This window comes from Ochotona curzoniae, unplaced genomic scaffold, assembly GCF_017591425.1.
Source record: "Ochotona curzoniae isolate NIBS_2020 unplaced genomic scaffold, NIBS_Ocur_1.0 contig_523, whole genome shotgun sequence".
Classification (NCBI taxonomy): Eukaryota; Metazoa; Chordata; class Mammalia; order Lagomorpha; family Ochotonidae; genus Ochotona; species Ochotona curzoniae.
Window position 1 is genome coordinate 8277256 of NW_024466459.1, and position 11741 is coordinate 8288996.

Here is an 11741-nt window from a genome sequence, read left to right on the forward strand (position 1 = left end):
ACCTCCGCACCCGACGCCACCTGGGCCAGGCCTTGATTCCTCCCCGCCCTCCCCCCTGCAGAGGCTACTTGGGGGTCCGGATGAGTGTGTGATAGACCGGCTTGACAATGAGGTGCAGGTGCAGCGCGTTCTCCACCAGGAACTCGGAGTTGCGCCGCTGCAGGTCGGCGTGCGCCAGGAAGTCCCCGGACTCCTCGCTGCTCTGGTGGAAGCTGTAGGAGTGACGCACCAGCAGACGGCCGTGCTGGCGCGCCCCCACCAGCACAGTCTTCTGGAAGCTCACCCCAGCTGCGTCCCCGCCGCTGCTGGCTGGCGTGACCACGAGGCGCGGCCGGCCATCCTCCGGGCGTGCAGCGGGCAGCGCCGTGCCCGCGGCGTCGGCGTAGACGGGCCGCAGGCTGACGGGCAACCAGCGCGGGGAGAAGAGCACGTTCCACGTGACGCGGCGGCCAGCATCGTGACCACTGGGGCCCAGCTGTGTCTGGAAGCTGGTGCTGCGGTCGTCGCGGGCTGGGTTGTTGATGACCCACGGGGCGCCCCAGGCGGGCGCGAGGTAGTTACGCGGTAGGAAGGCGCTGCCGTTGACGTCGAAGAATTTGGCGTAGTGCAGCGGTGAGGCGGCGTGGAACTGATAGGCCTGTAGCAGCAGGTCGGCCACTGCGGGGCCGTGTCGCGCCAGCGCTGGCGAGCGTGTCTGCAACTGGAAGAGCTGCGCGGGCGGGATCATTGGGTAGCGGATGGCGCGCAGCGCCCGCTCAGCCACGGCCTGGGGCGGCCGCGCTCTGCCCAGCCATGCCTCCAGCGCGTGGAATAGCTCCAGCTCGTCCTGGAGCACCAGGTCCGAGCGTTGCAGCAATTGCGCCAGCAGCTCGGGACTCACGGCGCCCCACTCAGTGCTCGCCACCACGGCCGACAGGTTCCACGCCAGAAACTGCAAGCAGCTCTGGCGCAGGGCTTCGTCCCCGGTGCTCACCGCGTAGTGGTACCAGCCCACGGCCGGGCCCACGCCACCCGCCAGGTGCGCGCGCATGTAGTCGGCCACGCCCCGCTGCAGGGTGGCCACACCGTACTTGGTGGCCAGCCGGTGCAGGGGAATGGCTTGGGACAGAAGCAAGGTCAGCTCTCCGCAGTAGAGGTACCTGCGGGGGAGGCAGAGAGGTGGGGTGAGTTAGGCCTGGCCACCCCAGGCACTTCCAGTCATGCGAGAGGCCCAGGTCTTGGATGGAGAGTCCCAGGGGCCATTGACACGAGTGGAGCAGAATGGTCTCCAGACATTTCCTGTTTCCCCTTTCTCCCCCTAAAGAACCCCCGGCCCAGGGATCTCCTACTTGGCCACAGCTTCTGGTTCTCACAGGTGAGGGGCCTGTGATTATTGAGCCTCTAAAGGTACACAGCTCTGGGCTCAGAGCAAAGCCAGCGCTGGTGGCTCCCTACAGTATGGGCTCAAGTCCAGCCATGAGACTGGCAGGGTCCTTAGTGGCCCTGGGCCCACTAAGCCTGCCAGGGCAGGGGAGGTGCTCCCACCTTCAGGGGCATGGTGGCCATCAGCAGAAGGCAGGTGCTGCCCACCAGCTGGGTTACTGTCTGTCCCCCCTCACAGTCCCTGCCTCTCTCACCCCCCAACTCATGGGTGGACAGCTGCCCTCTCACCCTTCCGGCTACCACTGGATGCCCCACTTTGTTCTCGGGTTGCTGCCTGGCACTCTGGGGGTCGGGGATGTCAGGGATTCTGCAGCTGGAGTCATGGCAACAGGCTTAACTATCTCAGACTACAGGGTGGACGGCGCCCTTGGGCTGGGTGCACTGGTGAGGCAGCAGGCAAGAGGGGGGAAACAGCTGACGTTTGCAGCTCCCTCGTCCTGTGGCTCCAAGCTTGGCCAGACAACATAACCACATGGAGACTTGAAAATAAAACAATGATTGCTGGTCCCGCTCCTGGACCTGAAGCTGCACATGGAAAAGCTCGGCCACCGAGCTCGGAGCCGACCTGCCAAGGGCGGGAACTGATGTTCAAACAGCCCACAGCAGTTGCAGGGAGAGAACTGGAGACGGTGGGTAGGTGGAAGAGCCGCCCCACCTGATGAACTTGTCGAAGACAGCGGCACATTCACGGCTCTCCTGCAGCTCCACCTCGCTCTGGTTACTCAGCAGCCCCCGGAAGAACTCGCTGTGCAGCCCCAGCAGCAGGCGGTGGGTGTGGAAGACACGGACCTCATCGCTCCCAGCCGCCTGCACCCGCAGCACCACATCGCTGGCGTTGCCATGCCGTAGCAGTTCCTGCAGGCGTTGGAGGAGCACCTGCGAGTGGTTGATGGAGGTGCCCGCTGCCTCCCCGCCGACGTCGGATCTCTGGGCTGTCCCAGGAAGGAACACGGAGCAGCCTGAGAAGGCGTTGGGGCAGGGGCGGGGCCTTGGTGGAGGGATATGGCTGGAAACTGGGGCGCCAAAGGGCCCAGGATGGCCATGTGCACACCTGGCTGTGCCCATGAGATGCATGGAGACAGGTGTCTCCTCATGCCAGTGCACGCCCTAGCAGGTGGACACAAGCCTAGATACCAGGCAGGGAGAGGTGTTGAGCCTGTGTGGTCTCCGTGATCCCAGGTGGGATTAGGGGGAAATTCATGGTCCCCACCCCTCTCAACTGCCGAAGAATTGTCTGCCTGAGCGTTTGCTATCCCACATTCCCTGAGCACCTGCTGCATGTTGGGAATGCCCCCTCAGGGCTTGGAATGGAACTGGCAGGAAAGCATAACTCCACACAGTGAGCAGGTACCAAGCACACACAGGCCAGCGAGGAAGTGTGGTGGCTGAGGACAGATGGACTTGACAGGTTGGGTGCAGGAAGAGGGGCTGGGAGACAGGATGGTGAGTGGGAAGGACAAGGGCATGAAAATGAAGCCATTTGCCAGGCTCAGCCCTGCCCCACTCCCCAGAAGAAACCCCAAGGGTGAACAGGTGCAAGGGAAGGACCCTCTGGGTGCTGAGGACAGTACCGCCTTCCAGGCTGTCGCCTAGGCCACTCCAGGGCTGCCATGTGGGTCAGAGGGGGATGGGTACAGAGTCACAGAAATGGCTGCCAGCGGCGTGAGGGGCCACACGGGGTGGCAAGGAGGGGGTCTGGCAGTAGCAGATGGGCACCAGCCCACTGCACTCCCCACTGTCTTCAGCCCACCCTGCACACAGGCCCATGGCATATGCACCCTCATGGAGAGCAGGGTGGCTGTGCCATGAGGGAGGGAGACGGAAGGAGATAGGAAGAGCTAGTGAACTTCCAAGCCCCGCCTCTCCCAGCTGTCACTTGGAAGGACCTGAATGCTGATGGCATCCCCACTCCTCTCCGGGACAAAGGACAAAGAGGGTCTCTTTGTCTTTAACACCCCTGCCTGCTTGCCTGCCCGCCTGCCTGCCCAGCCACTCCTCCCCTCCTTCCAGTAGCCACAAGGCTGCTGTGTAATCTACTCTGGGCTTTCCTGGGCCCGCTGGATACTGCCCCCTCCCGGTTGGCCTTGGCCGCTCCTGCCCTGCACCCCCAACCCTCCTGCCGCTCACTCACCTGCCCTAGTGACCAGGCCTACCAAGGTCAGGATGGCCCAGAAGCTGCCCCAGGACCCCGGCTTGCAGGAACCCATTCTGAATGTCCGTGCACTGTGTCCCCAAGTGCACTGGAGAGACGGTGTCACTGAGGCCACTCAGCTCTCACATCCCTCCCCTTATATAGGATCCAGCACAAGGGGCCGGCACCCCTTTCCTGCGGGCCTCCCTCCCCCCACCCAGCCTCTGTTATGGATTGGTGGAAACTGGCCCCAACTGTTGCCCAGGCAACCACTTAAGCCAGAGAGTGGCAGCCCCAGGGTCTATTGTGTTCCACGGGCCCCTAGCAGGACACATCCGGCACCCTCCTCCCCCAACCCAGCAGCCCTAGCCCGGCGGCCTCTCTGGGGAAGGACCCACAAGGGGCTGCAGGACCACAGGCCAACACAGGCCTTGGAGTTCCCAGCCCCCGCTCCTGTACCCCTCCAAGCCCCAGGCCCAGCCTCTGCTCTGGCACACAGCACACTTGGCAGGCTCCAGTCTGGGCGCCATGGTAAACCGGCCGCAAATCAAGGGCTTGGACCAGCGGGGGAAGAGCTGGCTTTGCCTCCCACCCCTCCCCCACTGCTGTGTTGGGGTGGATTAGCTAGCTAGCTCTCCGGGGAGGGCAACAGGGTGTCTAAAGAGGGACCCCCTGCATGAACCTGATATTCATGCTTTTGGTTGAAGGCGGCCGCCAGCCTGTACTGGGGAGAGTGTTCTGGCCTTGAGCTGAGCTGCAAGGGCTGTCTGGCCATAACCTGTTCCCCTAGAATTATAGGGAACCAGGCTGGACTGGGCATGTAGCAGAAACACCAGCCTGGATGCACGGCTTAGTGGGGGACGGCTGCCCTCAATCCAGCTGGGCCTCAGTGGCCACCTCTGCCCCACCACTTTCCCCCTTGAATCCGCCCCCTTCCGTGGACTCCGGTCTCAGGGGGCCATCTCCTGAGAAGGTTCTACTTGGCTGTTTTTCTCTTCTCCAAGTTCCAGCGAGACACACACACACACACACACACACACACACACACACGGTACCCTCCCTCTCTGGAGTCCAGGGAAACCAGAACCACATGGATCACAGGCTGAGCTGCTGGAGCACATTTCTACAATGAGAATCAAGCCAGTGGGAAGGGGTCCCTGTGTGTGGAGGGGAGGGGCTGAGGCAGGGTCTGGCCTGGGGCTGGCAGGTGCATCCCCACCCTCACTGTCCGGATCCCAGGGCCCTACGCCCCGCTCGATGCATTGATTTCTGCCCTCGGCTCATGCTCGCCCCCCTCTGGAGCCTCGGAGAGAGCCAGAATTGAGTCTGGCACCTGCCTCATCCGGGCTGGCAGAGTTGGAGCTGCCCAGCCCAGCAGAAAGCCCTCGCGGCTGCCCGGTCTTGTATGCCTGACCCTTGCATCCAGATCCACCAGCACTTGCCCACTGGTTGCCCGCCTGTCCTTCCCAGGAGGCAGCACCACGTCCTGGCTCAACCCAACAAATCATAGCCTGGGTGATCAGGCAGCTGGGGCCTCCCGGGCTCCCATCCACCATGCTTGCAGAGAGGAATGGCACCAATGGAACCCACTATTCTGAAAAAAAAAAAAAGCATGCCTCCTTGTGAATCTGCAAACATCTGCCTGGCACACCCCATGCTTCTCCCAGGAGGCTTGGTTCTTCAGGGTGGAGCTGGGTGTCTGTACTTTCTAGTTATTTCCAGAAGCTTCTTCCTGTGTGTTCTCCAAGTTCAAACCTCGCTGCTACAGTTAGTGGCGGGCCTCTGTGTGTGAAGGGAGCTGGGTGGCCGCAGGACACCATCAAGGTGCGAGAGGGTCCTCTCAGACTCCCCATCTCTGAGAGGCCCAGCCTCCTGCTTCCCCAAACCCAGCCTGAATGACCCAGAGGCTGGCTTTGCAGGTGGGGCCATTCCTCATTCTCTTTTCTTAGTCGCAGGGTTGCTGTCACGTGTGGTGTGTTTGTACATGCATGGCACACACAGGTGTATGTGAGAGGAAGGAGAAAGGAAACAGGGTCCTCACCGGAGTTATTGAAGAGCAAATCTGATGAGCTCAGGAGAGGAGCTGGGGACGGGGGAGAGGGCGTGGTTTCCTGCAGCAGGTGCCAGCGGGTGTAACCTCTGGGACTTACTGAGGGTCAACGGCCAGGGCTCCATTAGCTTACAGTCCTGCTTCGCTCTCCTTCCTGCAGCCCCAGGCCATCTTTTCGGGGAAGCTGTGGTTGTCATGATCCTGTTAGGTGTCATAAAGGCCATTGGAAACTCCTGGACACTTGGGGCCGGGGGAAGAGATTGAGATGACTGGGCCCCAGGCTGGCCCCAGGCCTGCCTCGACCTCCCAGAGTTCCTTCCCCCTGTAACGGCCCCTGCCCTGGATTTGGGTGCTCAGATCGGGGATACAGGGGATGGTGAATTAGGATCCAGGCCGTGTGGACAAGGATGTGTGCGTGTTGTGGGGGATCATATGAAAGAGACATGCAAAGGTGTCTTCAGAGAGCTCCTAAGCCGCTATCAGGCCAGGCAGCCCTGCTTGGTGCTGCATTGCCTCTCCTGCTCAGCCCCCCACCCCACCCCAGGCAGGCTGTTCTCCCAGCTATGGATAACCCCTCCCCGCCTGAGCCACCAGCTGCCTCCTCCACGGAGACCGAGCTTACCTCGGCCTTGCCCTGACTGAGAAGGTTCTAGAAGAGAGGGGAAAGCGAGCTTCTACTCTGATCCTTGGCGTCGCCCATATCCCATCATATTGAAGGAAGGACCCAGAGTCAGGGGTGGCCCTGAGGATAGCGTGCAGGGACACACAGTGGGCAGCCGCCCTGGAGCTCCAGCCTGGTGTGGCTCCTGGGTATCTGCCTGCTGCTGGAGACCTCAGAGGAGGCCAAGGTCAGGTGCATTGCCACCTGTCCACATGTCCCATGGCTCTTCACCAGGCTGGCTCGGAGGCGTCCGCTGCACTGGGCAAGAGTCCCTCCTGCCTTGGTTTACTCCAGCCACTGACGGGACACTGCACAGGGAAGACTTCCCCCACCCACCTCCTCTCCTAAGGCAGGGGGTCTCTCACTGGTGATCAGGCTGCCTCTGCACCGGCTGATGACTGAGTGCCCCGTCCCTGCCACCACTGTCCCGCCCACTGCCCTGGCAGAGCTGAGCATCTGTTTAGCTGTGGAGCCTTGCAGACTGTGGTTTAGGATGCAGTCCCACAGAATTGCCCATTCCTGTGGGACAGCATCGCTGGTGGAAGGGCATAGCTGGGGTCCTTTGGTAAATCTGGGCCCTCTCCTCCACCCTGGCAATCTCTCATCCCTGGCCCTCTCCTGCCGCTAACCCCAGAGGCTTCTTCATTTTGTATGAGTCGCATCATGTTCTGCCTGAAAAACATTTAAGGACCCCCATGGAGGGCACGGTGCAATGGCACAGTGGTTAAGGTCCTCGCCTTGCACGCCTGGGATCCCATATGGGCGCCGGTTCTAATCCCGGCGGCCCCGCTTCCCATCCAGCTCCCTGCCTGTGGCCCGGGAAAGCAGTGGAGGATGGCCCAAAGCTTTGGAACCCTGCACCCGCGTGGGAGACCCGGAAGAGGCTCCTGGCTCCGGATCGGCATAGCATCGGCCGTTGTGCTCACTTGGGGAGTGAATCATTGGACGAAAGATCTTCCTGTCTCTCCTCTCTGTATATCCGCCTTTCCAATAAAAATAAAACTAAATTTTTTTAAAAAAAAGAAAGGACCCCCATGGAATGCTCATCCCTGGAAGAGTACAGGATTAAGTGGTGCCCCATATCAGGCCAGTCTTTTAAACTCCCTGGGGATGCTGTGACCCCTATTCTGCCAGTCTCACAGCACACACAGGTGGATGCTTGGGCAGTTGTCTGAGTTCAAGTCCCAGCCCTCTACCCTCCACCGGGGGACGTGCCCTGGGGCAGTGAATGCCACACAAAGAGCCTGATGCAAAACCCACAGGACTCTCATGGACTTGTAGGGATGTGCTGTGGCCACTAGGGGGCAGTACGGCTCCAGCTGAGCATACTAGGGTGGGGTGGGGATTGGGAGCAGGTGGCTGGAGCCCCTGGTCCTGGGAGCCCACATTCTCAGGGGGTGAGCCAAGGGCAGGGGTCCCGGCTGGGCTTCAGCTCCTATTCCAAGGTAGTCAACCCATGTTCTGGTGCCCACAGGGGGCAGCCCTGGCCACTGTTCCCTAGGCAGGAGGAATCAGCTGGACACAGACCCTGCCTCTTCAGCGTGCCTGCCAGCACCGGCTGGTGTTTATTTGTCATGGACAGATTTTCTTGAGGGATGGTTCATTTCACCAGGACCAGGCAAACAACAGCTTGTGGGGGCTCCCAGCCTCGGTTGCCTGGCTTGCTGGCAGCCTGAGCAGGCTGTTCCTGGGGTGACCACCACCCTAGACCATGGTGGTCAGCCCTCATTCTGGCCAGCAGCCTAGTCCCATCTCCTGCCCCACTGCCCCTGCCCCAGCCTAGCCACTCCCCAGCAGAAGTACTTTCTCTTCCCGACAGCAGGTGGCTCTCAGATCGACAGTGAGCAGCCAAGATCCTTCTGCCTCTCCCAGGGTGCACAGAACACCCCAAAGCAGGCAGCAGCCCCTCAGACACCCCCTTTTCCCTCGCTAAGCACCCCCCGCCCTCCAGCCTCTCCTTTCCCCTGCCCCCAAAGGATCCTGGTTCGCTCCAGGGGCCTCATTGGAGGCTGAGTCCCCTGGGCCTGCGCCCCACCCTTTCCTTCCTCCTCCTCCCTCCTCCTCACCACCCAGGCTGTGAGCTCACAGGCTCAGTGCCTCCTCCACCTCCAGAGGAACCGTAGGACAAACACTGCCGGGAGAGCCAGGGGCAGGAGTGCAGCCGGTGATGCTGAAAAGCAGCTGCGGGGATCCCCAGGTGACCTGGGACTTAGGACCCGGGAGCATGGGGCTTGAGGGACCTGGGACAGGTAAAGCATCCTGGTGGAGGGTGGTGGGGAGGGCACGTGAGATGGAAGGGCAGGGAGCCACAGGGGTTGAGAGGTGGGTGGGGAGACAGAAGCTGGTGGGGAGAAAGGGCCCCAGGTGAAGCAGGAAATCCTAAGCTGAAAGCTAAAACCTGGAGAAACAGATGTGAGGTGTGTTGGAGGGGAGCAGGGGCTGAGCCGATGGAAAGGTGTCTGGGGATGGTCCCCTTCAGAAAGTCAGGGCCACCCCAGCCAGCCTGGGCAGTGCTGCCCTGTGAAAGGGAAGCTCTGTAACCCAGAGAGCAGGCACCCACCTGGGGCTGAATCGCAGCGGTGAGTCAGAGGCCCAAGATGCCGGGGACAAACTCGGTGGCTTGAAACCCGCTCCAGACCCCTGGGCCCAGGGGCTGCCGGCCTCACATTTCCACAGGTCCCTTCTGATCCTGGATGTGCAGCCTGTGCTGATGGGGGCCGGTCCAGGGCAGCTGTGTGCTCAGGACACAGGCTACAGCACACACACCCTGCCTGCCAGGGACTTCTCCCCACCACAGCAGGAGCTAGACCACCAAGCAGGTGGGCTGGGCTGAGAGTGGTCTCGGCACGAGACACGGCCATTGGCCGGGTCAGCCTGTGGGGGAGAAGTAGCAACTCCCCAGGCCGGGGTAAAAAGAAACAAAACCCTCTAACCCTGTCCTTCGGCCCTCTCCAGCTGGCCCACCACTGGCGACCCCACTTCCCACCCCCAACGGCAGTTGGCTGGGCCAGGACTTGGAAGGGCCGTGGCCGGAGACCCCGGAGAAGTCCCCGTGTGTGGCTGGCGTCGTCGCTGTCATCTACTACAGTGTTCTGCTGGGCCTGGGGCTGCCTGGTGAGTGGGGAGCCAGAGTCTGGGGTCTTGGACTCGGCCAGAAGTCAGGGTCCTCCTTCAAGGGGTGCCCCAGGGTCACAGACCCCTCCAGGGCAGGTCGCCTCTGGTGTTTGCGGGATGGCACCAGGGAGCAAAGCATAGAGGTGGGTGAGAGAGAACAAGATGGTGTCAGAGCAGATGGCCCTTGCCCTGTCAGCAGTGAGTCCTCTGCTGGGGTACAGCGGGGTGCCGAGGCCCTGTGCTGCCCACCACCCTCAGAGACAGGACAGGAAAGGCATTCTTAGTCCTGCGGATTATCCCCAGACCGGTAAGTCCCTCTCTGTGGCCAAGGTGGAGATCGTAAGACACCTGAGAGGGGCCCGGGGAGGGATGTCCCAGCCTAGGGGGCTTCCAAGGATGCTGCTGCCGAGCTAATCTGTGTGTAATGGGCAAGTCAGTGCCAGCAGGGTGGGGTGGACATGGTGGGCTAGCCTGCTGTGGCTTCTTAGCAAACTGAGGGTGAAGACGGTCCTGAAATGGACTGGTGTGGTGTCTCAATAATCCACCACCCCCAAGTAACAGAATCTCATTTGAGCATCAGTTGTGCCCCAGCTTGTGCCCCAACTGCTCCACTTGCCATCCAACTCCCTGCTTATGGCCTGGGAAAGCAGCACAGGATGACCCAAGTCTTTTGGCCCCCTGTACACACATGAGAGACCTGGAAGAAACTCCTGGCTCCTGGCTTCAGACTGGCTCAGCTCTAGCTGTTGAAGCTATTTGGGGAGCCTGTCCCTCTCTGTGTGTTAACTCTGTCTTTCAAACAAATTAATTTTTTTTTCTAAATATTAAAAAAAAAAAAAAAGAAAGAAGGATCTGGAAAGAGGGCCGGAGAGGGCAGCACCAACTCCAGTGCACGCGGGCGGGCACAGCCAATGACGCAAGCATCCTTCCTAACACCTCCAACCCCTGTCCTCCCTGTCTGGCCCTGTCAGTCAACCTGCTCACCACGGTGGCCCTGGCCCGCCTCGTCACCAGGACCAGGAAGCCCTCCTACTACTACCTGCTGGCGCTCACAGCCTCAGACGTCATCACGCAGGTGGTCATCGTGTTCATGGGATTCCTGCTGCAGGGGGCCGTCCTGGCCCGCCAGGTGCCGCGGGCAGTGGTGCGAACGGCCAACATCCTGGAGTTCGCTGCCAACCACGCTTCAGTCTGGATTGCCGTCCTGCTCACGCTTGACCGCTACAATGCCCTGTGCCGCCCGCTGCACCACCGTGCCAACGCCTCCCCAGGCCGCACCCGCCGGGCCATCGCCACTGTCTTCAGTGCTGCCCTGCTGACTGGCATCCCCTTCTACTGGTGGCTGGACGTGTGGAAAGACACAGAGCCGCCCAGCACGCTGGATGAGATCCTCAAGTGGGCTCACTGCCTCACCGTCTACTTCATCCCCTGTAGCGTGTTCCTGGTCACCAACTCAGTCATCATCTGCCAGCTACGCAGGAGAGGCCAGAATGGGCTGCAGCCCCGGACGGGCAAAAGCACGGCCATCCTCCTGGGCGTCACCTCGCTCTTCGCCCTCCTCTGGGCTCCCCGCATCATCGTCATGCTCTATCATCTGTACGTGGCCCCGGTCCACCGGGACTGGAGGGTCCACCTGGCCCTGGACGTGGCCAACATGACAGCTATGCTCAACACCGCAGTTAACTTTGGCCTCTACTGCTTTGTCAGCAAGACTTTCCGGACCACCGTGCAGCAGGTCATCCAGGACGCCTATCTGCTTTGCACCCTGGGGTCGCAGCCAGAGGGCGTGGGGGTGGAACCTGTGCTGAGGCCTCCAGAGCTCCCCAAAGGGGCAGAACTGTAGAGGAGACCCAACCGGGGATCTTAGGGTCCCATCTACACCCTGCTTTGCAATCTTGGGGTGCAGGGGAGGCTCATCCTTTGGTTCTTCAGGTAGAGAGGACAACTTGGCCCACACACACATTTGTTTCCCAGCAATTCCAACTTCCTGGAGAAGGAAAATGTTCTGCCAGGTACAGATGAATGGTATTAGCTACTGTGGGTATTCTTTGGTGAGGGGCATTTCACCAGGCATGTGGTGAGTGCTGGATCAGCTCTGACCAAATGAATGAATGATTGAAAGATGCCTAGGTGAGTGAGTGGGCGGCTGATGCATGGATGGTAGAAGAAGGATGGGTGAGTGGTCGTATGAGTAGATGGATAGATAGACAAATGGATTGGTGGATGTGTGGATGGATGAGTGGCTGGGTAGAATGGGTGGGTGGAAGGATGGATGTGTACCTTGTTCCCTGATCCTGGCTGGTTCTCTGAGGTGATCATCTGCCTGGTTTCCAGTGGTGATGCCAGGATATGAAAAGGATGAC

The 11741-nt window shown here is 60.7% G+C and overlaps 2 protein-coding genes across 2 annotated transcripts; one reads left to right on the forward strand and one right to left on the reverse strand.

Annotated features, from left to right (window-relative positions):
• Positions 1–64: 64 nt before the first annotated feature.
• On the reverse strand, positions 65–3629 carry BTBD17 (BTB domain containing 17). Its single transcript, XM_040989413.1, has 3 exons — positions 3554–3629; positions 2078–2354; positions 65–1139 (listed from the first exon to the last, which is right to left on the reverse strand). The coding sequence occupies exons 1-3, from the start codon at positions 3627–3629 to the stop codon at positions 65–67; spliced, it is 1428 nt and encodes a 475-aa protein (XP_040845347.1).
• A 4781-nt stretch (positions 3630–8410) lies between these two features.
• GPR142 (G protein-coupled receptor 142) lies at positions 8411–11322 on the forward strand. Its single transcript, XM_040989412.1, has 3 exons — positions 8411–8513; positions 9220–9378; positions 10350–11322. The coding sequence occupies exons 1-3, from the start codon at positions 8432–8434 to the stop codon at positions 11219–11221; spliced, it is 1113 nt and encodes a 370-aa protein (XP_040845346.1). The 5' UTR covers positions 8411–8431; the 3' UTR covers positions 11222–11322.
• The last annotated feature ends 419 nt before the right edge of the window (positions 11323–11741 follow it).

Excerpts from the sequence above, each read along its gene's own strand:
- BTBD17 (XM_040989413.1), bottom strand. The coding sequence starts at position 3,629 with ATGGGTTCCTGCAAGCCGGGGTCCTGGGGCAGCTTCTGGGCCATCCTG. Across the intron at positions 2,355-3,553 it reads AGGCCTGGTCACTAGGGCAG|CCCAGAGATCCGACGTCGGC; the intron begins GTGAGTGAGCGG and ends TTCCTGGGACAG. Across the intron at positions 1,140-2,077 it reads GTCTTCGACAAGTTCATCAG|GTACCTCTACTGCGGAGAGC; the intron begins GTGGGGCGGCTC and ends CCTCCCCCGCAG.
- GPR142 (XM_040989412.1), top strand. The coding sequence starts at position 8,432 with ATGCTGAAAAGCAGCTGCGGGGATCCCCAGGTGACCTGGGACTTAGGA. Across the intron at positions 8,514-9,219 it reads GCTTGAGGGACCTGGGACAG|CTGGCCCACCACTGGCGACC; the intron begins GTAAAGCATCCT and ends GGCCCTCTCCAG. Across the intron at positions 9,379-10,349 it reads GCTGGGCCTGGGGCTGCCTG|TCAACCTGCTCACCACGGTG; the intron begins GTGAGTGGGGAG and ends TGGCCCTGTCAG.